The 25,683-nt window shown below is 41.6% G+C and overlaps 1 protein-coding gene across 7 annotated transcripts in view; it reads left to right on the forward strand.

Annotated features, from left to right (window-relative positions):
• The window catches only part of DOCK4 (dedicator of cytokinesis 4), a 254,753-nt gene that overhangs the window by 196,863 nt on the left and 32,207 nt on the right, over positions 1-25,683 (forward strand). For 5 of the 7 annotated variants that reach the window (XM_053407020.1, XM_053407021.1, XM_053407023.1 and 2 more), the window contains 5 exons: positions 12,338-12,364; positions 12,541-12,636; positions 16,900-16,960; positions 21,575-21,668; positions 24,911-25,059. In XM_053407020.1, the coding sequence (XP_053262995.1) occupies positions 12,338-12,364; positions 12,541-12,636; positions 16,900-16,960; positions 21,575-21,668; positions 24,911-25,059 (427 nt within the window). The remainder of the gene's footprint in view (positions 1-12,337; positions 12,365-12,540; positions 12,637-16,899; positions 16,961-21,574; positions 21,669-24,910; positions 25,060-25,683) is intronic. The other 2 variants (XM_053407022.1, XM_053407025.1) reach the window with 1 other exon arrangement.

A 25,683-nucleotide genomic window follows, 5' to 3' on the forward strand; every position in this document is an offset into this window, starting at 1 on the left:
TCATAGACAGCTGGGTCTTGCATCTTTTACCCTCAAAATATTAGTCTGGGGGGGGGAATAAAGTACTTTGAGAAAGCTTATGAAGTAAAACAGAAAAATTAGCACATTTTGATGCAGTAGGTATGAAGCTTAATTTTTCATCATGTCTCCATTTTACCAAAAATCTGACAATTGCTACTTACGATGACTTCCAATAGTTCAAGAAAGTATAATAGAACAAACAGATGTTTTGACTCTAAATGCCAATTAGACAAGAGAGGGTTAGAAACATAGCTAATTGGATGTAATAGCTGCCGTCCAAATATCTTTATAGACAGACTATTGACTGCCAAGGCAGGAATCAGCTCCGCTAATTGGGCCCTTCTCCAATGTAGGCAGAACTATTACCTCACATGCTCTGAGCGTGAGGGACAGCAACTCAATTTTTGTCTCTGCACAAAAACTGTGAAATGCTTAAATATCAAGATAGCTTTCAAGTCTCCAAAGATTGAATATCTATTATAAAAGTATCTTTCCCCCCTCTCCTTTCTGATTGATTGTGAGACCACTTACAAAGAAAGAAGGATCACCTTTCTTCCTGGAACATACATCATCCCTTTTAAGGTGAATTGGCACAATGAGAACACCTGTGGCTGCTCTCTGCCTTGGTCTAGATTCTAGCTTATAGAAAGTTTACTCGTGGTTCATATGCAGTCTCGCACAACGTCCTGCCTGTGTCCAAAAAGAATATTCAGCTCAGTGTGTGTCCTCACCTGTTCTATTTGAAGTTCGGAAGAGCATTGCTGATAAGCTGAAAATTGTATTTTAAGTGTATGTTATATTAGAGTCAAACAGCCATACACATTTCATCTCTGTAGTATATGCAGTAGGGTACTTTGGAATGGGAACTTACTGTGTGTCAAACCCCATTGGTAGTGACTTCCGGGTTGGCGCCATTGTTTAATGGCGGATTCCCTCCGAGCTCCGGAGGGAATCGGCTCCGTAGCGTCTGGGTCTGGCCGCTGCGGCGAAGCGGGGACCCTTAAAATCACAGGCGCGGATGCCTGTGAACACAGAGACTCGGCGGGCACCATTTGCGCCCCCCCAATCCGCGACGGAGCCTTTTTAAAGGCTCCGGAACGGAGGCAGGGTGAGGCGTGGTGCTGAGAGTACTCCCTCGCCTACGGAGTGAAGCCGCAAGCCATTGACAGAGAGCGCCAACTTCTTTCAAGACCGACGGGACTCTAAAATATAAACCCGTGAGTAATAAGGAGATTGGAACGTTAAAAAATTTTAATTTTGGATCTGGAACGAGCGGGAAGGGGCTAAAAAGGAAGTCACCCCCCCCCTCTTTGTAAACAATTTAAAGCAAAGGACTGGGCAACTAAGGTCGAGAGAACCTGTTTTTTAGTGAAAAGATCTTGATTTCACGGTTTTGACACTATAAGGATTTACTGGAGGATAAAAAGAATTTGGGAACTGGAATTTCACCCCCCCCCCCGAGACCCGGGAACGCCCCAAGAGAAAGTCTGTTTCATGGAAGATTTTGACAGCTGTCAAGAGAGCTGCTAGTCAGCTAGTTGCCAGCTGGAAAAAGAGAACATTGTTTCTGCTGTTTTTGCTGGTTCAATCGGTACAACTTTGTTGAAAACAACGAGGGCTGATACAAAATAACTGGACTTTTGGTTTTGAGCTGAAAGGAACATCAAGGAACTAAAGTCCCCCTAGAGGGGTAATAGGGATACTACATTACAAAAATGACTGAAGTACGTAAATTCCAAGCACAATTGGACAGAACACTCGCTCTCTTGGGAAACTTGAAAGATGAATACAATGTTATGTCTACAAAGGTATCACTACTACACTGGTCAGTAAACAACAGTTTTGAGCCTGATAAGGACTTGAAACAGGAAGCCTATTTAACTGAACAAATAAATGAAACTGAAAGTGCAGAAATGATGGAGCAAGGTGCTGTTTTTGAAGAAAATGAAGGAGAAGCAGGAGATGTGCAGGAGTTAAAGGAAAGTTACAATATGAGGCCTGACATGATGATAAAAAAGGACAATAAAAATGGGATGTGGAAAGCCTGGTCTGAATGGGAGCCTGGAAAATGGAGAGATCTCCCTTGGAGGAGATCTGAAGACCTGAGGATTACAAATCTGCGGAAGGTGAAAGCTGGAGCCTTGGGGACATCTGGATCTGTAAGAAATTTGAAACAAGAGTTGGAGCCCCCCACAGGCTTTGCTTTTAAGTATGGAAGATTGGCTGGAAGCAACAAGGATTCTGCTGGGCCGGAGCCCCTCCGAGACTTGGGGTTTAACATTAAGGACCATCAAAGAGACCGGCAGAAAGGAACTGAGAGAGATAAAAGGGCCTCAGATGTGAGGTCTCCAGGCTAAATAAATAACATAAAGACTGATGGACATTGGTCGGGGACTGGAACCGGGAAAAGGGTGGGTGGAGGTTGGGAATCCAAAGGGCACATAAGGATAATTTGTTTTCCTTTTTTTTATTTTTAATTAGTGGTAAGGAAATTGGGTAAATCGTGGAAGGGAAATTTTGGTCGACTTTAGGAAAAAGGTTTAAGAACAACTAATGAGGTATAAGTATTGATGTGTGTTTTTTAATAAGGTAAAATTGGTTTCTTCTTTTTTAAATTAATTGAAAATAAGATTGTTAAAAATAAATGGAGGAAATGGAAAAAAGAAGCAAAGTAAAAAAATGGTATGTTAGAATAAATGTATAAGTTAAGGTAAAGAAATAAGTTAAGGACTTGCTGAACTGACAATTTAAATTGGAATACAAGAAGGGGAGGTGTGAGGAGGTCTGAGAAATAAGGTTAGGAACAATAAGTATTAGTAACTTTATGTGTTTTTTCTATTTTTCTTTTGTTGTTTAATTTTGTTATGTATTTTTGTATTTTTCTTTTGTTCTGTTTATTTTTTGTCCTTGTTTGTTTTTTGAAAATGCTAATAAATATTTAATTTAAAAAAAAAGGAAAAAAACAAAACAAACCCCATTGGTAGTGTTGATATAAGAGAGGATTGGTTAATGTCTGATGAGCTTGACAATTGCAATAATAATAACAATAATAATAATAATATTTATACCTCACTCATCTGGCTGGGTTGCCCAAGCCACTCTGGGCATCTTCCAACACATATAACAATATAAAAAACTGTCAAACTTTTTAAACTTCCCGATACAGGGTTGCCTTCAGATGTCTTCTAAAAGTCAGATACTTGCTTATCTCCTCGACATCTGATGGGAGGGTGCCAGAGGGTGGGTGCCACTACCAAGAAGGCCCTCTGGCTTGTTCCCTGCAACCTCACTTCTCACAGTGAGGGAACCACCTGAAGGCTCTTGGAGCCGGACCTCAGTGTCTGGGCTGAACGATGGCGGTGGAAACACTCCTTCAGGTATACTGGGCCGAGGCAATTTAGGGCTTTAAATCAACACTTTGAATTGTGCTCGGAAACATACAAGCATATGCAAGGATCTGAAAGTGAGGCCAAAGTTGTAATATCATTAAGAAAAGGGAATTTTTTTAAAAAAGTCCAGGAGTCTGTGTTATACTTTGTGTTCAAAATCATTTTGTTCACCCATTATTTAAACAAAATATTTCCATCGTGTTCCATTGGGAACCAGTGCTTGAAATTAAAGCTTCGGTCCCACTTGTTTGAAAGGGGAAGTCCCATAAATAAAAATTTATTATTATTATTATTGAATGCAGTGAGTGGTATTCAACTAAGTTTTACTCAGAGTAGACACCACCCTTAGGGATTTGCTTCCAAGTCATTATACATGAATTGGGCTGTAAACTGAGGTAATACTAGAAGCATGTACACTGTAGTTAAAGCTTCACAAAGTTCTAAGGTAATCTTCAACTGGTTTTCACTTTTTAAAGCTTGGAGCAACAGATTTAAAAAGTAGCTTCTAGTGACCCCCCCCCCCCGTTGTAAAGAGGGCACAGATAGACTTTATTATGATAATGTGTTTTTATTTTTAACTGAACTTGCCCGGCAGTTCTTGAATTATAGAACAAATCATAAAGCATTAAAATAAATAAATCCCTAGGACAATTCTGTTTAAAACATTCAGGTATTTATTGATTTCAGAAACAAATCACCCACGTCACCTTCATTTAAAAAAAAAATTGTTGGGAGACCAGTGCTACTTAAAACTCTGTTATAATGAAATATCCTGCCAAATTGTAGCTATCAGTCTTCTAGCTGGTTTCAACTGGGGAGCTCTGAAAAGTCACAGATATGGCTGACTTGGAACTAAGAGGTGTACTAAAAATGGAGGAGAGAATGGTTTATGGCTCTGACTCTCCAGTTATCCTGTCCTGCTTCACTTTATCATGAAATCATGGAAATTTCAAAGCAATAATGCCCTAAGGTTTTGTTTTTTTTAAAAAAATGTTAGAACACGGCTCTTTTGAAGCATAGACTTTAACAGTTACTTATTCCCATCAGAAACCTTTTAATGATTGAAACATTTGTTATTTATTTCCATTTATTTTTTGAGTATTGCACATTTATTTTCACATATCAAGCGTGAAAAGCCAAGCTCTGTAGAAATTTCTACAACCTTGAAAACTGACTGGTTAAGATTTATATAAACTCTTTCCTCACCAAAATGTAGACATTGCATATAGATAACTTTTCACTTATTAAAAGCAGAAAAGCAAGTGGCACATGACACCAAGTTCAAATGTCATGATAAATTGGTGTGCAAAATAGAAGAAAAATACCTGCTCTCAAGAGAGGCTTCCAACGTTTGTAAGGTAAAGGGACCCCTGCCTGTTAGGTCCAGTTGTGGACGACTCTGGGGTTGCAGTGCTCATCTCGCTTTACTGGCTGAGGGAGCCAACGTTTGTCTGCAGACAGTTTTTCTGGGTCACATGGCCAGCATGACTAAGCCGCTTCTGGCGAACCAGAGCAACACACGGAAATGCCGTTTACCTTCCTGCCGGAGTGGTACCTATTTATCTACTTGCACTTTGACGTGCTTTCAAACTGCTAGGTTGGCAGGAGCAGGGGCCGAGCAACAGGAGCTCACCCCATCGTGGGGATTCGAACTGCTGACCTTCTGATCGGCAAGCCCTAGGCACTGTGGTTTAGACCACAGCGCCACCCGCGTTAAACAGAACACCCTAAAGAATCTTTACGGATAAACTTCCTGAACTAAATAGCTGACTGGATACATTCCAGTTACAATGGTGTTTGGGTGCACTTCCTTTTTATATGAAGAAAAAGACAGAGATATAAATTCCGACAAAATGGAGATTAGATGATGTTGTGATACTTTTTTTTTTAATTAGAGAATCACTCCTGAAATTTTGTTGCAATTTCGTTAATTTTAAATCAGTATGTGTGTTGCTCACATTTCATTAGGCATTTCTGTGGTACAGCCTTAACACGGCACTTTTTGTATGCATAGATACCAATCTTCAACACTATGGTGCAATGTCTGACTTACGTTAAATGAAAATTGTCTCTGGTTGAAGAAGTACTTCATTATACTTGCAACATCTCAAGCTTAGCTGTTGTGGTGATAAACCACAAGAGTGAAGTTTCTGATAGACAATTTTAGTCCAGGCGCTCTTGTGACAATCTCAAGCATAGCAAATTTCATAGAGAATTTTTCTATTATCAATGGTTTCACATTGTGACACCTCTCCATCCTGCACACAGTGTTGTTGTTGCTTGAGGTGAGGCTTTTCCATGTGGCCCAGAGTCTTGCAGAAAAATGGAACTTTAGATCTAAGTAACAGCATAATTACAAAGTGGTGTTGTTGTTTTTATTATTAATTAAATTTGTATACTGCCCTTCATCCGCAAATCACAGGGTGGACTACGCAAATCATATACAAAATGAGAACACCAAATACATAATCAATCAATTAGTTAATCAATCAAACAATCAAACAAACAAACAAACAAACAAACAAACCATTAACCCACCTATCATGAACCCACCTATCACGAACACATAGAATGTTAATCAGCCAAAGACCTGGTTATAGAGAAATGTTGGCTAAACCATATCACTTCTGAGAGATTATAGCAGCTCTCATTTTGAGATGTTTCCTCACCTTCAGCAAGTGTTTTTGAGAGGCTCTTTTGTCAGGAACATTTGCTTTGTACATTATCTTTGAAAGGTCAGCAAGGCAAGCGGTAAACCAGCAGAGTCTCTAATCTGTCCCAATTGCCCAGTGCCAGGAACTCACACTCAAGCCACCCCCCCAAAAAAAAATCCTGGACAGAGAGCTTGGAGAAAGAGAGAGAGTGAGTCTGCATAGACCACAGCAATTTACCCTCCCCAACACTCTCTTTTTTTAAATAAAATATTTATTAGGGTTTTACAAAAAGCAGAAATTTACAGAATAAAGAGAAAACAAGAGAAGAAAGAAAAATACAAAAAATACAGAAATACATAGAAAAAGTAAGAAAATACAAAACACAAAAAAGAAAAAAAGAAAAAACAAAAAAGTGGAAAAAATTAAAAACAAATCCATTTTTTTCATATCTTTAAACTCGTTTGCTTGTTTCCTTGACCTCCTCACACCTCCCTTTTTTGTATTCCCGTTCACATAGTCAGTTCAGCAAATCCTTACCCTCTTTCATTTATCTTAACTCTATATCTTAACATATTATGACTATATATTTTCATCCATTATCAATCCATTTTTTACATATTCTTATTGGCCTTGTTTTAAAAAGTAGAGACATCACCTTACCAACAAAGGTCCGTATAGTTAAAGCTATGGTTTTCCCAGTAGTGATGTATGGAAGTGAGAGCTGGACCATAAAGAAGGCTGATCGCCGAAGAATTGATGCTTTTGAATTATGGTGCTGGAGGAGACTCTTGAGAGTCCCATGGACTGCAAGAAGATCAAACCTCTCCATTCTGAAGGAAATCAGCCCTGAGTGCTCACTGGAAGGACAGATCCTGAAGTTGAGGCTCCAATACTTTGGCCACCTCATGAGAAGAGAAGACTCCCTGGAAAAGACCCTGATGTTGGGAAAGATGGAGGGAGGGCACAAGGAGAAGGGGATGACAGAGGACGAGATGGTTGGATAGTGTCTTCGAAGCTACAAACATGAGTCTGAACAAACTGCAGGAGGCAGTGGAAGACAGGAGTGCCTGGCGTGCTCTGGTCCATGGGGTCATGAAGAGTCGGACACAACTAAACGACTAAACAACAACAAATTGGCCTTGTTGCTAATGCCACTTAATTTCAATCCAGCATCATTTTAACATTCATTAATTTTACAATATTTCTGCAAATAGTCTTTAAATTTCTTCCAATCTTCTTCCACTGACTCTTCTCCCTGGTCTCGGATTCTGCCAGTCATTTCCGCCAGTTCCATATAGTCCATCACCTTCATCTGCCGCTCTTCCAGGGTGGGTAAATCTTGTGTCTTCCAATACTTTGCAATAAGTTACCCTCCCCAACTCTCAATTATGCCCTGATTCTGCACCTAGTACAGTGGTACCTCGGGTTAAGAACTTAATTTGTTCTGGAGGTCCGTTCTTAACCTGAAACTGTTCTTAACCTGAGGTACCACTTTAGCTAATGGTGCTTCCCGCTGCTGCCGCGCCACTGCTGCGCGATTTCTGTTCTCATCCTGAGGTAAAGTTCCTAACCCAAGGTACTATTTCTGGGTTAGCGGAGTCTGTAACCTGAAGTTTCTGTAACCTGAAGCGTCTGTAACCCGAGGTACAACTGTACCCAAGTGCCATGGGCACAGCTGGGTGAGACCAACTCCACCCTGTTCCACCACCCAAGCCTCAGGGTTACAGAGTGATTCGTAATCAAATCATGGATGAGGGAGGTCTTACTCACAGCCGACTTGGCATTCAGCGACAGCAGCCATTGTTGCTTGTTCAGATTTAGCACAGGTACCCCACAAACAGCCCATAAGCAAGCACATTTCCTATTATTATTATTATTATGCACCCACTACAGCTGACATGGTTTCTGTTGCCTCAATCGTAGAATTGTAGAATCTTAGAGTTGGAAGGGACCCTAAGGGTCATCTAGTCCAACCCCCTTCAGTGCAGGAATCTCAGCTAAAGCATCCATGACAGATGGCCATCCAACCACTACAATACAGGCACAAGGAACCACTCTTGCTTTAAATTTTTTTACATAACTCTATACCAGTGTCAAGCAAGGATTGTTGCTGAATGCTGGCAATCTAGCTGCAGGTTAAAGAAGCACCATTCTGGGTGTTTGGAAAGCAAACAGGCCTCTGGAGAAGGATCAAAGGAAGATGGAATAAAAGATTACAGTAAAGCATGCAGAAGAGTTTCTGCTTCGCGGTGTGCAGGAGAGAACACCAGCTTAGCTGGAATACCCTTCTTCTTACTTCCTATCGAGATATTGCCCGAGGAAGCGGAGGCTTGTTTTTGAGAGGCTCTCTTGTCAGCAATGTTTGCTTTGTGCATTATCTTTGAAAGGTCTGCGATGCAAAGGGTTTGCACGAATTCCTGGTGGGTGGGTGGGAGGGAGGCAGGACCTACCCACATGATATACTGGATGCAAAAAATATAAACTGAAAGTAAGCCTGTATTTAAATTGGCTAATCCATATCACTTCTGAGGGATTATAGCCGCTCTCATTTTGAGATGTTTCCTCACCTTCAGCAAGTCTTTGATATTTGGCAGGGGAGAAACCTCCAGGCGAGAGAGCATTTTCCTTCGGCACAATTTCCTAATCCCCTCAGCACTTCTGCAGGAATCCAGTTCGTTTTCCTGAATACGTTAAAATAGATGAAGCCCAATCTTTCGGTACCCTAATTTATGTCACTGAAAGCAGTGGCGGAACTTCATGCTCTGGCACTGGGGGGTGGAGAGCAGATGGGGGCGTGGCTGGTGCGCGTCCCGGGGGCGTGGCGTGCGCCCTGGGGGTGGGGCATACCGCCTGCAGGGGCGTGGCGCCCAGGGCAGGTGGGGGAACAGCCAAGATGGCACCCCACCGGGATCGCGCTGCTGGGGGCGGTGCACTCCTCCCACACACCTCTTCCTCCGCCAGTGACTCAAGGGCTATTTCAGGCTTTGTGCGGATGTGTTTCCTGGAAGCCTCCAGGCGAACCCTGTTCTGTCTGAAGGGGAAACATATGCCTCTAAACCCACAGGGATGTATGGCAGGAAGCTGGCATTGGCTTCAGCTTTCCAGGACATGGGCATATCCCTCAAATGTATGGCATACAGGAGTGGAACTGGCCATCACTTGATTATGGGATGAAGAGCTGTGTGTAAGCAAGCTGAAGTGTGACCTAAAAATAATTTGGACTACAACAACATGAACAATGTTTTCCTTTCCTCAGTGAAGACATGTCGGGGCAGTATAGATCAAGCTGTTGCATAGGATGTGCATGCTTGACTATTAGGTTGGCCATATGTCCTACTTTACAGGGAATAGTTCTCTATCTGTAAAGCTGCCAGAGGAATGTCCTCTATTTGAAGGACTATCCGGGTCAAGTACAGTTCAAGTACAGTTTTTGACTACTGCAATGCGCTCTACGTGGGGCTACCTTTGAAGGTGACCCGGAAACTACAAGTAATCCAGAATGCGGCAGCTAGACTGGTGACTGGAAGTGGCCGCCGAGACCATATAACACTGGTTCTGAAAGACCTTCATTGGCTCCCAGTATGTTTCTGAGCACAATTCACAGTGTTGGTGCTGACCTTTAAAGCTGTAAATGGCCTCGGCCCAGTATACCTGAAGGAGCATCTCCACCCCCATCGTTCAGCCCGGACACGGACACTGAGGTCCAGCTCCAAGGGCCTTCTGGTGGTTCCCTCACTGAGGTTACAGGGAACCAGGCAGAGGGCCTTCTTGGTAGTGGCGCCCACCCTGTGGAATGCCCTCCCATCAGATGTCAAGGAAATAAACAACTATTTGACTTTTAGAAGAAATCTGAAGGAAGCCCTGCTTAGGGAAGTTTTTAATGTTTGATGTTTTATCGTGTTTTTTATATTCTGTTGGGAGCCACCCAGAGTGGCTGGCGAAACCCAGCCAGATGGGAGGGGTATAAATAATAAGTTGTTGTTGTTGTTGTTGGCAACTGGCTAGTGTGTGTCTCATACAAAATGTGAAGGAACATAAACTTTTTTTCTCCCATCCCAGGAATACAATTCTGTGCTTATCTTTCTGTTAGCTGCAGGAAGTGGAAGGAGAAACTCACAGCTCAGCAGTCAAATACCTCATACATCTCCTTAGCATACTATTCTGAATTCTGCCTAAAGGAGAACTTTACCCTGTATATTTCTGTCCAGCATATTTGCTCCTCCAATGGAGGAGTACTTAGTTGGCGCTAGCAATTGGGCCTTTAGTGTTGTAGCTCCAGCCCTCTGGAATGAATTCCCAGCTGAAATTAGACAGGCACCTAACAACATGGTATTTAGGTGCCTATTGTATATATTTCTCTTCAATAATGTATTTATTAGTTTTAGCATTCAGTCACAGCAGTAAAAACAAAATAAAAATAAGAGTAACAGAGAGAATCAAGGTTATGAAGCTACAAAGAATAAGCCACAGACGCATCAAAGTCCAGACCAGATCATTTCCATATATAATGACATTTATTATTATTATTATTATTCAAGAAGGCTTTCCTTGAGGGGAAATTGGGCTTGGTGTTTTATCCTGCTTTTATATTGTACACTACTTCAATGGTCTCAAACCATTATGCAGTTTATAAATCTGTGAAATAATTACTCATTGTGAGTCTTGGGACCAGACTTTTGAGGAATGCTAGACTGGTCCAAACTGCCAATTGCTGACATTGTAGAGTCATTAAGCGCAAAGGGTAGCCCAACATAGCTTTGGGTTATCCAAGGGCTATTTAAAAGCCCTTGGGTATGTGGCAGTTGTGGGGAGCATGTTTGAAAAGTTTGCACATGGTAGCTCCCAACCCATGGTGAGCCAGTCGTTGCCAGAGAATTAGCATTTTTCAATGGGTGGTGGAAGTCAAATTCTACCCTTGGTATATACAACTGGCTTTGCATATGCTGGTGGATGCCTCCACTGTGCTCTCAGATGGTTGTGTGAATAGCTCTTAGGTATGTTTGGTTCTCCTTTCCATAAGTTTCTGGTGTTGGTTGTAGTGCTTTGACCTAAGTAACATAAAAGGGTACTTCAGTGCTGTTGCTTTGGAATGGCTTAACCATCCCCATGTCTGTTTCCCTTTCTAACACGAGCATGACAATGGACTGTCTCACCTTCCCCAATGTGTCCAACATCCCCACTTTTACAAAATACATACCAGAGTAACTGTACAGATCCTCAGGATTGAATCAAAGGCAGGGGAACTGGAATGGGGGAGGAACTAGTTTTTCACAAAGAGAGAGAGAGAGAGCGCACAGGAGAGGGAGGGAGAGGTCTACAAATGCCCAAAACACCTTAAAAAACCCAGAATCCTTGTTTATGATTTGTGGGAGGGGGACTCGTCCCTGGAGGATACCTGTGTTATCAACATAGAAACGTTTCAAAGCTTCTCCCAAGACACTTCTACAAAAGGCATAGTTGTGATGGGGTCTTGAGCACTTGTAGAATCACCTTTGGGCAGCCCTAGGATTCTAGGGCTCAGACTTGGAATGTGAGAGGCAATCCTGAAGGACAAAGTCTCTGTGAGCATATGTCATGTGCCCTTCTGAGGCTTGCAGGCTTCTAGATTTGGGGAAAGGACTTCCGGAACAACCCCCAGCCCCTCTCATTTTTAGAAACTAAGCAAATGCTAGTCGTTGCTCATTGGTATTATTGTCAGTGGTTCTATTTCTGTATTTTCATATTACTGCTGGGCTCAGAACCTTTCAATTCTAACTGACCTGGTGCATTTGGCTAAGATTTGCCACCAAGAAGCTACCAATTATTTAACAGTTAAATGAATGAGATTGAAATGCATAAATAACACCAAGCGAAAGGAAAGTGTTTGGGTTAAAAAAGAAAAAAAAATTCTCCTCAGGAAAAGGCTTTTCCTGTGGCAGTTACAATGCAGTAAATTGTGTGGGTGCAGAACTACTGTCGACTAAAGTACGGAGGGGGAAAAAATCCTACATTGAGAAGATTTGAAATCTCATCGAAAGGGAAGCAGTGAGATGGGAAATGCTCTCTTCTAGGTAACAAAATCTTCAGTTTCTTTTCTTGATGTTGAAATACAGGTCTAATGAATAGCACAAAGGTGTGAGCATGCAATAAATCCAGAATCTTCTGTGTGTAAAGGTTGTGAGATGTCTAGATATATTTGGAAAATAGGATGCTTTCTCTGTGTGTGTGTGTTGTCTTGAAGTTGGCTAACCTAAAAAAAAATTCAATTTGCCTTGTCAATGCTTCCTGGAGTAGAATTCCACTCTTTGGTCCTTATCCCAGGTAAGAGAATATTTGCAATTGTGCTTAGTTTGAAGGAAATAATAATAATAATAATAAAATCTGTGAATGAGCAGATACTGCTAAGGCATTTTTGGGTACCTTTGAGTATAAATTGGTTGTTATGGAGACCGGTAAAAATAAATGCTGATATTTTGCCCTGGGTTCATTCCTTCCAGCTTGCTGAAGAAAATTGAACGCGAAACATGGAGAGAAAGTGGCGTTTCATTAATCGCCACTGTAACCCGTCTTATGGAGAGACTGCTGGACTACAGGTGAGCAATTGCTGCATGATTTATAGCAAGAAATATGCCATGGTCTGAAAGTCTGGTGCCAGCATTCCTTCGAGAAAATTATCATTAGCTAGAATATGAAAGCACACACACAACATCAGATATCAAGTTTTCGGCAGTTCATAATTCAATGTAGGGTACAAGGGGCTAAGCCACATGTTCGATTGCCTCCCCCACCCCACCCCACCCACACAAAATTCTCCTTGCCTGTCGAAAGTTTATGTGCCAGGAAGAAGAGTTGTCACCACCTTCCTGATACGATAGTTTTCTATGTAAAAGGTTCTTCCCCCAAAAAATAAATAAATCACAGAACATTAGTAGAACGCCGTGGTTCTTCATATGTAGATCAGCTCTAAGAATGACTCTTATGCTTGTGCAAATCAGTTTCATGTTGCACTAATATGCACCTCAGCTGTGCACTAGGTCTGATGGTATAACATCAGGCATATTGCCAGTGTCAGGTTGGGTCTTACTGTGCATCTTCTGATGGGTCCTGTACGGAATGCATTGCAAGCCCCTCCTCACTTTTGACATCTGTAGGAGCTGTGGCAACAGACACAGCCAAGAATCGAGGACGAATTGTCTTAGGTTCTGCACATTTGGCATAGAGAGAGGCCATCTGTGGCCTGAAAACACGATGGCAACTAGACAGAGCAGACGAAAGATGTAGGAGGCAGGTAGCGCTAGTCTAAATTTTTCATGTAAGCCGCAGATAACTTGAATCCAAAGAAAGGAAGAGTCCACATCTGTCCAGCTTTTCCTTTGGTGGTACCAGTCTTGCAGGTGGTCTGTTTAGTTTGATAGCAGTTCCAGGCATTGGGTGAGTGGTGAATAGCATATTGCAGCTCATCTTGCTTTGCAGGGCCTGCTCTCAAAGAAATGCAAAAGAGCTCTGGCTGTGCATTTGTTCTTTATATAGTTGTAATCTTTGCAGTGGCCCTGTGCATCACATCCTTGCTGCAGTTTGAGGGGTGGGGTGGGCAGGAATCAGGCTTGCCTAAGGCCCCCTTGAGGGTATATGGCAAAGGCAAGAATCAAATCGCTACCCTGCACCATAACTCCTTTCTACTGCGGGGACCGAGCACAGAAAGATTGGCTGCATTCTTCCTACCTATAACATTCACTTGTGAGCGAGCATTGTTCAGCTCAGTGGGACTTACTTCCATGCCAACATGCTTAGGGCTGGGTTGCATGTGTTTTTAGATTAGGCCATGCATGAAATCTTCATTGCCAGAACCTAAACACAGGATCATTTTAAATTCCAGTCCCCTTTCTAATTCTAGACTGTGGGCAGTCTCACTCCATATCCCCCCCCCTTTTTGGTTTTGCATTTTTATAACAATATTTTTTATTGATTTTCATTAAATAATACACAAAAGGAGATACAGATACATTGAGTTTCCCCTTTTCTCCAAACTTCTTCCCTCCCTCCCACAGCTCACTCCATATCCTTGAAAAAGAACAATCTGAACCATATTTGTTGTCCTTGCTTTCAATTGCATAAGATAGCCAGCTTATTAAAGATTTACAGTGTAGATCCAGAAAGATGCTAGGGTATATATGGTGGGATTTATATTATTATTATTAAACAAACAAACAAAGCTAGTGCATGTATATGATGCTTTACAGAGGAGGAGAGGATCTGTTCTTACCACTTAGGTCTTCCAGTTGACAGGAGTGGAACAAACTTTTGCCCATGGACCCATTGTTTAGTATCATAGCTCCACTAGCTTGGACAAAAAGAGAGATGATTTAGGATGGAAGCTGCAGTGTATCCTTCTGGGGCTGGATTTCCCAAACGTGGGTATCCGGATGTTTTTGGACTACAACTTCCATCATCCTTAGCTAGCAGGACCAGTGTTCAGGGATGATGGGAATTGTAGTCCAAAAGCAGCTGGAAACCCAAGTTTGGAAAACCCTGTTGTAAGGCATGGGTGGGGAATCTTTCTTAGCCCAATGGATGAATTCTTGTTTCAGCAACCTTACGGACAACATGTGCCAGTGGTGGCCAGAGTCAGAGGCAAAAAGTATGTGGAGCAACAAATGTCGAATTTACTTTCGTACAGTAGGTTAGACAAGCGGATTGGCAAGGCATCTACAGCAATGGCTGAGATAATGTCGTGCTAAAGACCACTACCAAGATGAAGGTCTACCGGGCTTGTGTGTTGAGCACACTGCTTTATGGAACTTGCACTGGGCAGGATCAACACTTCATTGCCTTCCGTATGTTCTGTGTCAGGAAGATCTTGGGCATCACATGGCAAGTCAGTTTCTCAAACAAAGATGTGCTCTTCAAAGCCCACATTCTCAGCATGTTTACACTTCTGTCTCAGCGACATCTACGCTGGCTTGGTCATGTACACAGAGTGTAAGATGGCAGGATCCCCAAAGTTGTGCTTTACACAGAGCTGGCTTCAGGCACCAAACTCATTGGCAGACCAACTCTGTGTTATAAAGATGTCTGCAGACATGACATGAAGGCTGGCGACATTAGCCCCACAGTGTGGGAATCCCTTGCAGAAGATCACAGTGCCTGGAGACCGTCATTCATGCATCCACAGCAGTGACCAGAGGAGAAATGACTGCTGCGAGGAGCGCAGTGAGAAGAAACACCGTAGTGTATCTGTAACAGTGAAACCAGACGCCTTTGTCTTCCCCCGGCTGCAATGAAACATGTTTCTATCATATTGGACTCTACAACCACAGCAGGTGCTGAAACTCTCCAATGGTTTGACCCCAGTGGTTCATTCTTCTATTGTCTCTCAAGACAGATGAACAGCAGCAACAACAACAACAACACACACACCCCTCATTGTCTTTTACCCTGGAATGCAATAAACATGATCAGAGTTCCAGGACACATTCCAGTCAGCCAAAGCACTCATGAAAAGTGTGATTCATGGTCAGTGAGGGTTATGGCCTGTGTTAAAGGTAAAAAGGTAAAGGACCCCTGGGCGGTTAAGTCCAGTAAAAGGTGACTATGGGGTTGTGGTGCTCATCTTGCTTTCAGGCCGAGGGAGCTGGCGTTTGTCCACAGACAGCTTTCTGGGTCATGTGGCCAGCATGACTAAACCGTTTTTGGCGCAATGGGACACCGCGATGGAAACCAGAGCGCACTGAAACGCCATTTACCTTCCCACCACAACGTTGCCTGTTTATCTACTTGCACTGTGTGCTTTCGAACCCCTAGGTTGGCAGGAGCTGGGACAGAGCAATGGGAGTTCCATCGCGGGGATTCGAACCACCAACCTTCCAGTCGGCAAGCCCAAGAGGTTCAGTGGTTTAGACCACAGCACCACCCTCATCCTGTGGAGATGCATTGTGGCTAGGGAAGCATGTGTCTTGGAAAAGATCCCAAGAGAGGCATGGAGAGCCCCAAACTTGAGGTTCCCTACCTCTGCTCCACAGCAACCAATTGGCATTCCCCTGTTTCATCCAGTTCTGGACTCCTGCAGTTCTACCAGAACTCCATCCTTTTAATTCCTTTGCTCTATTCATTGGCTGTGGAGGAGCAGCCTGGAGTGCTGGGCGTGCAAACACTGCCCTGGGTCACTGTGTCATCTCCTCACACTGATTGTGGAGCAGCTCAGGCTCGGAGCCTGAATCTCTGGGCTGGCCAGAGCCATTGGACTCAGATAGGGAATGACTCCAGGAGTTCTTCTGCCAATAACTGAACTCATTTACTCTTCACATTTAGGTTACTGTCTCACCTGGTTGTAGTGGGAGACTCTCAAAGGCACTCTGAATTTTATTGCTTCACGTGTTTTAGAGCTCAAATCTGGCATCGAAAAACAATTTTGGAACGAAACTTGCAGGTTCTAGGGTTGAACACACTAGAGCTTTGGCTCACATTAATCCACAAACCTGCAATTGTTTGTTCTCTGTGGGTCATTGGCCCTTGATAGGAAAAAAAAAGTGTCCCACTCCTGATCCATACAACAGAAGAAGGGCAGATAATCAAGGCAGAAACGGACAAGGGATGGATGTGCAATTTTTGCAGTTATTGCATTTACAATTTAAGGTTGATTTACCCTGAACTATGCTTTGGTCCTCAGAGATCTTATCTTGCATTAGGTTTCATAGTGAGAGTACTAGCTGACATATATTCTTGAATCAAATAGTGTATTTGAGTCAGTTAATAAAAGAATTTATTTTGGATACATCGTTTTATCTAACATGCATAATTAATTCTTCTGCGCATGATTTGCTCTGTTTTTTAAAACAATATTTTTTTAACCCCTCCAGGGACTGCATGAAAATGGGTGAAGTGGATGGCAAAAAGATTGGCTGCACTGTCAGCTTGCTGGTGCGTATCTCTTTCTTTTGAGAGATCTTAACTATGTCACTTTAAGGATCCGAATGTTTAGATAAGGAGCGTGTTTTTAATAGCTTACTTTCCAAACTGGGATTTAAAAGTACGCTTTCCACTGCATAATTAATGAATTCAAAACCCATTACAGAATCATAAAGTATTCATGTTGCATTTGAATATATATTGATAAGCCTGCAAAAATATAGTCGTCCTGCCCAGTTTGGGTTGTGGGTGGGTGTCTCTAATTATATGAGCTGGCAGGTGGGAAAGTAGCAAGAGAAGTGGGAATCTTCTGAGCACATATCCTACTTTGCTGGCAGTGAGGAAAAGAAGCAGGGATACTTCTTCCAACAGCCTTGCTTCTTCTTATTCAGGACAGAAACCTTTCTGGTTTTTACAGTTGATGGGGAATTGTGTAACTTTTTCCAACTACTGTACAGGTAAAATAATATTTTTCAAAGGGTGATTTTATCTCTGAGAAATGAGTGGGAGATATCCCCCCCCTTTTTTTTTACTTTCTGCATGATTTAGGGGAACTATATTATTTCAAGGTTAGTTGGATGACTATTTTATTTGTATGGATTTATGTATGTAATTGTAAGATTTTTCGCCCAACCATTAATCCCATGAGACCACAGAGTGGCTTATGATAATATAGCACATTTGCAACCTAGCCTTCTTCAGAGGGCATCAGGTCAGAGGATGTGGTCGCTGTCTCCTCTGTTAACATTTTTGTCTCACCAAAAGCAGCCAATAATAGCGGGGGCTAACAGATATAAAAACATTTTTCTACTTAATGCAGATTTCTACCAACCCTTGTAATCTGCTCAGGGGTGGAGGGAGGGGGGTGCAGTGGGGGCAGACCTCCCCGGGTGCCTTCGCTGAGGAGGTGACATTTGGCGCACCGCCCACCTGCGACTCCCAAGCCTACCCTGAGCCGTTGGGGGAAAGGGGGAGCTGCGCCGCTTTGCCGGTGGCATTCGCCCCTTCCCCCTTCATTTTGACAGCTGGGGGAGGTTTCAGAGTCACGGGTGGGCGGTGCGCCGAATGTCCGCCATTGGCGGCTCGCTCTGCCCCCGGCTGCAGGACATTTGCACTGCTCCGTGCACCCGAATGGCTATCCCGCTCCTAGGAGGGCACCCTCTGTGCCCAGCCCCCCTCAGGAGCGTGCCCGCCCTGGGCAGTGCAGGAATATGCTCCACCGCTGAATCTGCTAGTGCCTTGGAACTATGCAGGGCAGCTTACAATGATTTAAAATCATAATGCCATAAAATATGATTAAAAACACCACAATGAAGTACATTGAATTCAAGGCATTAAAATGCATTGAAAATAAAATAAAGGCAGACACCACAGAAATAAAATGGCATTTACCGCGGATACTTAGTGTAACAATATTTTTACCAATCGGCACAGAGCAAGAGACGAGACGCTTTGTGCTTTGTAAAGTCAAGCCTTCCACAATACTGGGTGCACCCCTGGAAAGGTGGTATCTCTCCTTGCGTATACACTTACCTGAGTGAACTCAATGAGGCTTACTTCTGAGTAGACCTGTGTGATTGCTCTGCCATTAATTAATTTTATTTCCTCAAACTTACACACTGCTTGGCTGTAAAAAAAAACAAAACAAAAGACCACCTTAAAGATAAAGCAATAAAACCAAGACAAATTCAAAACATTCAAAAATTAAAATACTAAAAGAGATTCAAATTGCCTCAACTTTTTAAGCACAGTTAATATAACAAACGTCAGCAAAACCATATCAGCCCGTACCACGTGCACATTTCAACCTGCCAAAAGCTCAATGAAAATGGGCTGCAAACCATTTTTCCACCAATGGTGGACCAGTAAACTTTGGAGCTTGAGTAGGGATTTTTTTTTGTCTGAGGTTCCAAATCCAGACCTACCACTGCTGCTTTACCAATTGCGGAAATAGATGGTGGCCCCTTCCAATCACCAAGTCATTATTTGCATCCTAATGTCCACAGAAATACATATCTTTCATCCAAAAGGAATTTCTTTGCCACGAGTACAGGAACTGGAGTAAAGGAACTCAGTGGAGACTGTTACTGAGAAGCCTGAACTTTTGCCTTTTATATGAAGAGCCAAATAGGCTCTTAACCATTTTCTTAACAGCAAGAGCTTGTCAGGTTGAGAAAAGTGTCACCTTGGTGACACTTTAATTGCAAGTTGTTGTTTCTTTTTTATTTATCCATGGGTTCAGGCTGCTCTGTTCTTTTCATCTCTCTGTCTCGAAAACCATCAATGTGGACTATACTTTACCATTCACAATACTTAACGAAAATGTCTCCACATGCCTCAGATTAGATTCCCCTGATGTGCATGTAGGCATGGCTTTACAATCCAGCAAATCCCTTTTGAATACACCTGTGGTATTGCACTTCAGCAGAGTCCTTGACCTCTGCAGTTCTGTTTCACTCAGACATGGTGCTGCGTAGCTTCTTCCCACCAATGCTGCTTTCGATGCTTTGCATTGCTGTTTGTGTCTGACGTAGATCCTATGTGAAAGGAAAATTTCTGTTAATATCACCAGATGGAGTGATAAGTCATTGATCTTTCAAAGCATTCAGTTTTGGGAGGAAGGATGAAAGAATCTGTCTTTTGAATGACTGCAGAGACAAATAGCATTTAAATAACTAGGATGGCCATATGCAAATTGCCAAAAAGGAGGAAATGTATCATTGCAAAAGAGGACACACATTTGCATGAAATTTGCAAATGCTTATTTATAGATAAGTCTTCAAATAAAGGTCTAGCAGCACACATGACCACTCTATTCAACACATTTTAGTGTTCGGTAATTTAAAGACCCGTACTTTGAATGTATTTCTACACCCCCCTTCCCTTTCCTCTAGGCAAGGTGGTCCATGAAGAGTTTGCTATGGGATTTTCATATGTTATGATTTTGCCCAGACTAGCGCTATTGACTACTGTGTCTACAAAGAAAACAACTGCATTCTCTGTAATGGGATTGGACCAAATGAGCTGAGGTGCTGTGCTTTGATTCTTGCAGAGTTAGAACTAGCTGTGTCTAACATATACAATCTCTGAGAAAATATGCTTGTTTTTTCTGTGAAGGCTGATTCATACATGCAAGTCTTTGATCCAATTTGTACATCACATTAAACTACAGCTAAAAACAAACTCTGGCTTGTTTTCTGATTGTGTTGACAGGAGCAGGGAAGAAGTGGAACAATACCTTTTTAGCAATGTTCATCAGCACCCTGCACATTCACATTAAAATATTGGTACAGTTTATTTGCCTACCATAGAGGAATATTCATGTAAAAGCAAACTCACTGTACAAAATCTGAAAAACCCATGACCCTATTTGAACAAATCCCTATGCAAAAAGTGGATATTCCTGATGTGGGACAAGGCACATTTGCCTATTTTTGTTTTCTTTCAAACGTTCTTGTCTGGATATAACAGTTAGGTATAAATTCCAATATACATATGTCCCACTTGGCACAGCTATGTGATTTGAGTCTACTATGTATGCTGCTTTCAGCCTCAAGGAACCATTATTTTTTCTAATCCTTGAAAATCCAGTGTGTCCAAAGGTAGTACAAACTCATTCAAACCAGACCCATACAGATTTTGTATTCCAACTTAGCTGAGACTCAGATGCCATTTTAAACTATCTGTATTCAAAATGGCTTCATCTCCAGATTAGGTGTTTAATATTGTTTCCCTGAACACCTCTTTTCTTGAGGGGTATCTGATTATTAAAATGTATGCACATTTGTTAAATACAAAACTATACAAATACATTTATTTTAAAACGTATACTCCATCACCCCAGCTTCATTGATTTCTCACAGTGACTAAGAACACAATATAAAGAGTAGAAGAAGAAAAAAGCAAGTATCAGTTTGAAATTCACAGATAATTGTTTAAAATGTAATGCCTCCTGTGAAATATTTTGTCACAGATTAGGAATAGTGAATCATAATTAAGTTTTTCCATTTTCAAGGTTGGAGCACTAGCGATGACTAAATGAACTATCTTTATCTTTCTGAGTCTCTCTATTTACAACATTGTACTAATATCAATGTGTAATGAGGTACCAATTGGCAGTTATTCTGGCATTGTATGTAATAAAAAGCAGCAGGGATATGTATAGCAGATGTCCCACACTATGGATAACAGAAGCTAGATTTTACCCAGTGCACAGAGGTAAACAAACCCGTGGAAAATAATTACCTATAAGAATCAATGCAGATTTCTGAAAACATACCGTACATTTTGCAGCATCATTGCACCCCATTCCCAACTCCTTACTCATATGTTTTAATTTATTTTGTTACCGATATAACCTATCACACATTTTCATCTTTTTTTTACATTTTCCTCTTTTTTTAAAGTAACACCTTTTTTTGTTTTAAAAGACTAAAATGACTGCTTGAGATTCATCACAACATTTCACAAAAACGCTTCTTTTTCTGATTCCAAAGCTTTTCTGGTATCTGATAAGGAACGGCTTTCAAGAGAGAGAGAAAGATCAGAGATAGGATAAAAGGCATAGATAATGTTGCTACCTTGTCTTTTATAACTATCTTGCACTGCAATGTGTTTGTATTCCAGAATTTTTACAAGACAGAATTGAATAAGGAGGAGATGTATATTCGATATATACATAAACTGTATGATCTGCACCTTAAAGCACAAAACTTTACAGGTAAACAATTCACCAAATAATCCTGGTAACAGTATATGTTTTGAGACATGGATGCAGATTAGTGGAATAAATAGGTGCAGGAATTCCTTCTGTGTCTCAAGCTGGCACCTATGTTTTCTGGAAAAAGCTGGATATAGCAAGGCAGAGTCGTGGACGCCTTCATGGGAACTGATCTTACCTTCTCAGATAAGCCTTCAAGTTGGTAGTATCTCCAAAGCTCTATAGATTTCAATCCCTAGTTTGGATGCAAAATATGGTTTGACTGCAGAGGTAGTAGCAGGAGCAAGCCCCCAAAATATTAGGCTTGAGGCAGAGCAACAAATCGTGCCTGCTCTTCCTTCATGCAAGTTGAGGTACTTTGTATACAAGGTCAGTTAACTTGTGGGGGGGAAATTCCACAAGCGCCTCCACCCTTCCTGGCAGTAAAAAAATACAATATTAAATAGCTCAACCATTTTCTGCCTTTTTATGATATCCAAAGCCAGCTGCCTAGGGTGGCCTCCTCAATGGATGGGCCTGCCTTGAGTAAGAACAACCTTTAGTTTCCTCAGGACCAAACGGGAGGGAACTCTTGGCACCTTCCAACTCTAGTGTGAAGCGTTGAGAATCTTGCATCTGACCACCTAAGGCACCAACCTGTAACATAAGAAGCTAACAGGACCATTAAGGCCTGTGTAATAGGAGCCTCTCTGTAGGTGAGACATGTAATCACTTGTACCTGTACTGCAGCAGGTCTTCATTTGGAAAGTGAGTAACCTTTTCCTGGCAGACTTAGCTGCCAGGTCTTTCTTTGCTTAAAAAAAAAAAAATGGAAATGGAGTAGAAATGATCCCACTTCAGGCTTTGTTTATCAGCATCCCTTGATATTGAGAACGTGCTCCCTGGAATCAAAGTGATTTACTTTTACCATTAAGTGTACCATCCCAGTACATTTCCGGGCACTATTCAGAGTGTTGGTGCTGTCCTTTAAAGCCCTAAACGGCCTCGGTCCAGTATACCTGAAGGAGCGTCTCCACCCCCATCGTTCAGCCCGGACACTGAGGTCCAACTCCAAGGGCCTTCTGACAGTTCCCTCATTGCAAGAAGTGAGGTTACAGGGAACCAGACAGAGGGCCTTCTCGGTAGTGGCACCCGCCCTGTGGAACACCCTCCCTTCAGATGTCAAGGCAATAAGCAACTATTTTACTTTTTAAAGACATCTGAAGGCAGCCCTGTATTGGGAAGTTTAAAATGTTTGATGCTGTATTGTTTTTAATATTCGGTTGGAAGCTGCCCAGAGTGGGTGGGGAAACCCAGCCAGATGGGCTGGGTATAAATAAATTATTATTATTAGTATTAGTATTAGTATTAGTATATCAAGATTATTAGTGATCTTTGTTGGAGAGAAATGATGTAATTGGAATCCATAGATGCTGCTAGTTTTGCATGATTGTATCTGTTTTTTCTCTCTCCCCTGGCCAGTGTTACGTGCCAATAATTCTTGGCAAAGCCCACTCCTTTTTAATGTCAAGTTTAAATCTTCCCTCGAACAGCTGGCAGCCAATGCTGCTCCTTGGTGACAATTGCAAATTGGGTTGCTAAGCATCATAGATGTGTTTTCAAGAGACCATGTCTGCAGCTGATGCTTAAACAGCAGCAGGGCTTGATACATTTAACCTAGAGTGTGCTGGTGTGCTCCCTTCTGAGAACTGATATTTATCGATTTGCAGTCTTTATTTCTTATAAACTTTCTGACCTTCTACCAAGAGAACGTTGTTTTTCACAGCATGATTTCCTCCGGTTAGGTTTCCTTGGGATTTATTTTCCTGTATGGGGATTTGTATAACTGTCAGTTGTTTCTTTAGTATGAGTAATATTCAAAACAGAAATCTGGTGGGTTGAGAAATCTGCTGATCTGCATATCAGTGTATGGCCTGCAGTCCCCCTGAAGAGTCAGGTGGAGTATATACAAGTATATACTCCAGACTGTTGGGTATCAGGGGCAGTTGTGTTTTTTACTTTTTTTTCCTGTGGTGGCTTCTTATCTGTGGAACTCTATCTCCCTGGAAACCCATGTAGCTACAGCATTACTGATTTGTTTAAAAACAAACTCCCATGACATTTTTATTTCAACCTGTGTTTTATAGGTAAATCTGCTATGGATTAATTGGTACTACTAATTTTTAAGGTGTAAAATGTTTTTTTTCCCAAATTGAATGAGTTTATTTACTATTGTTATCATTCTGAATTTTTGAACATTGCCATGAAAGAGAAATGGTTCTCTGAAAGGTTCTTGCATAACTTGCTTGTTACAGCACACGAGAGGCTTGCAGATTTCTTTTTTCATTTTTAGTATGCATGCCAGAGACTGTATGGGAGATTGCTGTGGCATCTCTTCATTGCCCATGCATGTGTATGTCTCTGGTTAGATGATAGATAGATAGATAGATAGATAGATAGATAGATAGATGATAGATAGATAGATAGATAGATAGATAGATAGATAGATAGATGATAGATATAGATAGATAGCCCTAAATACAAAACAGTTAATTAATTGATACCATTTAATTTATCAATATTATTCTCCAGAGGTTCCAAGATAGGGCAGTCTTGAATGATCAAGTATCTCCTCTGATAGCAAGGCAGCATGGTTTTCAAGAAAATGACACCACGTGGGAAGTCCGCATGCAACCACAGATAAGGGTACCTAGCTGTTGGAGGGCTCTCTGGGAAATGCAAACTGTTGGTAGCTCCTGGCTACCTGCCCAGACATTCCAGGTGTTTGGGCTTCTCATCAAGAAGAACCTACTGATTAACATGGACAACATGTTAAAAGCTTGCAAGATCAACGTCTCTGCAAAGGGTAGCCCACAAGATCTTCATGCGGGCAGAACAGCACCTGGTATCTTTGAAAGTGGTGCATACTGTGGGCTTGTTCAGTCCAGCAATCAGTGAGCAAGATGGAGGGAAAGCTTTATCCAGATCTATTCTAGTGAATCTGCAGCAGATTTGAGGACACCCACCCATACCCTGCCAGTTGATCTGTGTGCCTCAAAGGTGAATCAGGCACCTTGGTTCTATTTATACTTCCGTTGTCCAACAGCCTTTGGCATGCATGCCCTAAGCAAGCTGACCCATGAAACCGTTATATATATTTCCTCCAGTGTGTCTGTTTTCCGGGCAAGAGCTTGCCTGTGCCATTTGTCATGAAAATATGCGCCCACTAAATTTTCTTCCTGTTTACTTCTAACACCCAACAGAAGCTGCATACACGCTCTTGCTGTATGATGAGCTGTTGGAATGGTCGGAACGGCCGCTGAGAGAGTTTCTGAACTATCCCATGCAGACCGAGTGGCAGCGCAAAGAATACCTTCATCTCACTATCATCCAGAACTTTGACAGGGGAAAAGTAAGTGGGTTTTTTGGTGGTGGTGTTTTCTGTTTGTTTTCTTATTAAACCAAACTGATTCTTAATCATGGTTTGCAGTCGATATATTTTGCTGTTGATTTATTATATAGCACTTTTCTATACAACGTGACTTGTCCTTTAAAAAATATTTCTCATATAAAATCTGAGGTTGGACATTGCTATGCCTTTTAAATGCCTTTTCTGGAGATATTTAAGCAGGGGCCAGTGGTTTCATCCTCCATTAAGGAGACTGCATTGAACAAGGAGTTGGGCTAGTTGACATCCACCATCCTTTCCAGTGTTACGATTCTACAAGAATTAATCAATTATATAGAACATTTCTAGTTTTTAATCTCATTTAAGTGATGCAACCATATGCTTAAACCGACTGTTTTTTAAATATTTATATTTGATTGAAGTGATTTCAATTAAAAGAAATAAATTGATATAGAAAAAAGAAGGAAAGGTGAGGGGGGAGAAAACAACAACAAAGATACTTTTTTTTTATTTGTGTGTGTGTGTATATGCAAAAATGCAATATATGATGTTCCCATACATTTTTATATAAATTGGTATAGTGTTATTATCTTAATACTCATGCAAATGTTAACAGCCTACTACATT

This window comes from Podarcis raffonei, chromosome 10, assembly GCF_027172205.1.
Source record: "Podarcis raffonei isolate rPodRaf1 chromosome 10, rPodRaf1.pri, whole genome shotgun sequence".
Classification (NCBI taxonomy): domain Eukaryota; kingdom Metazoa; phylum Chordata; class Lepidosauria; order Squamata; family Lacertidae; genus Podarcis; species Podarcis raffonei.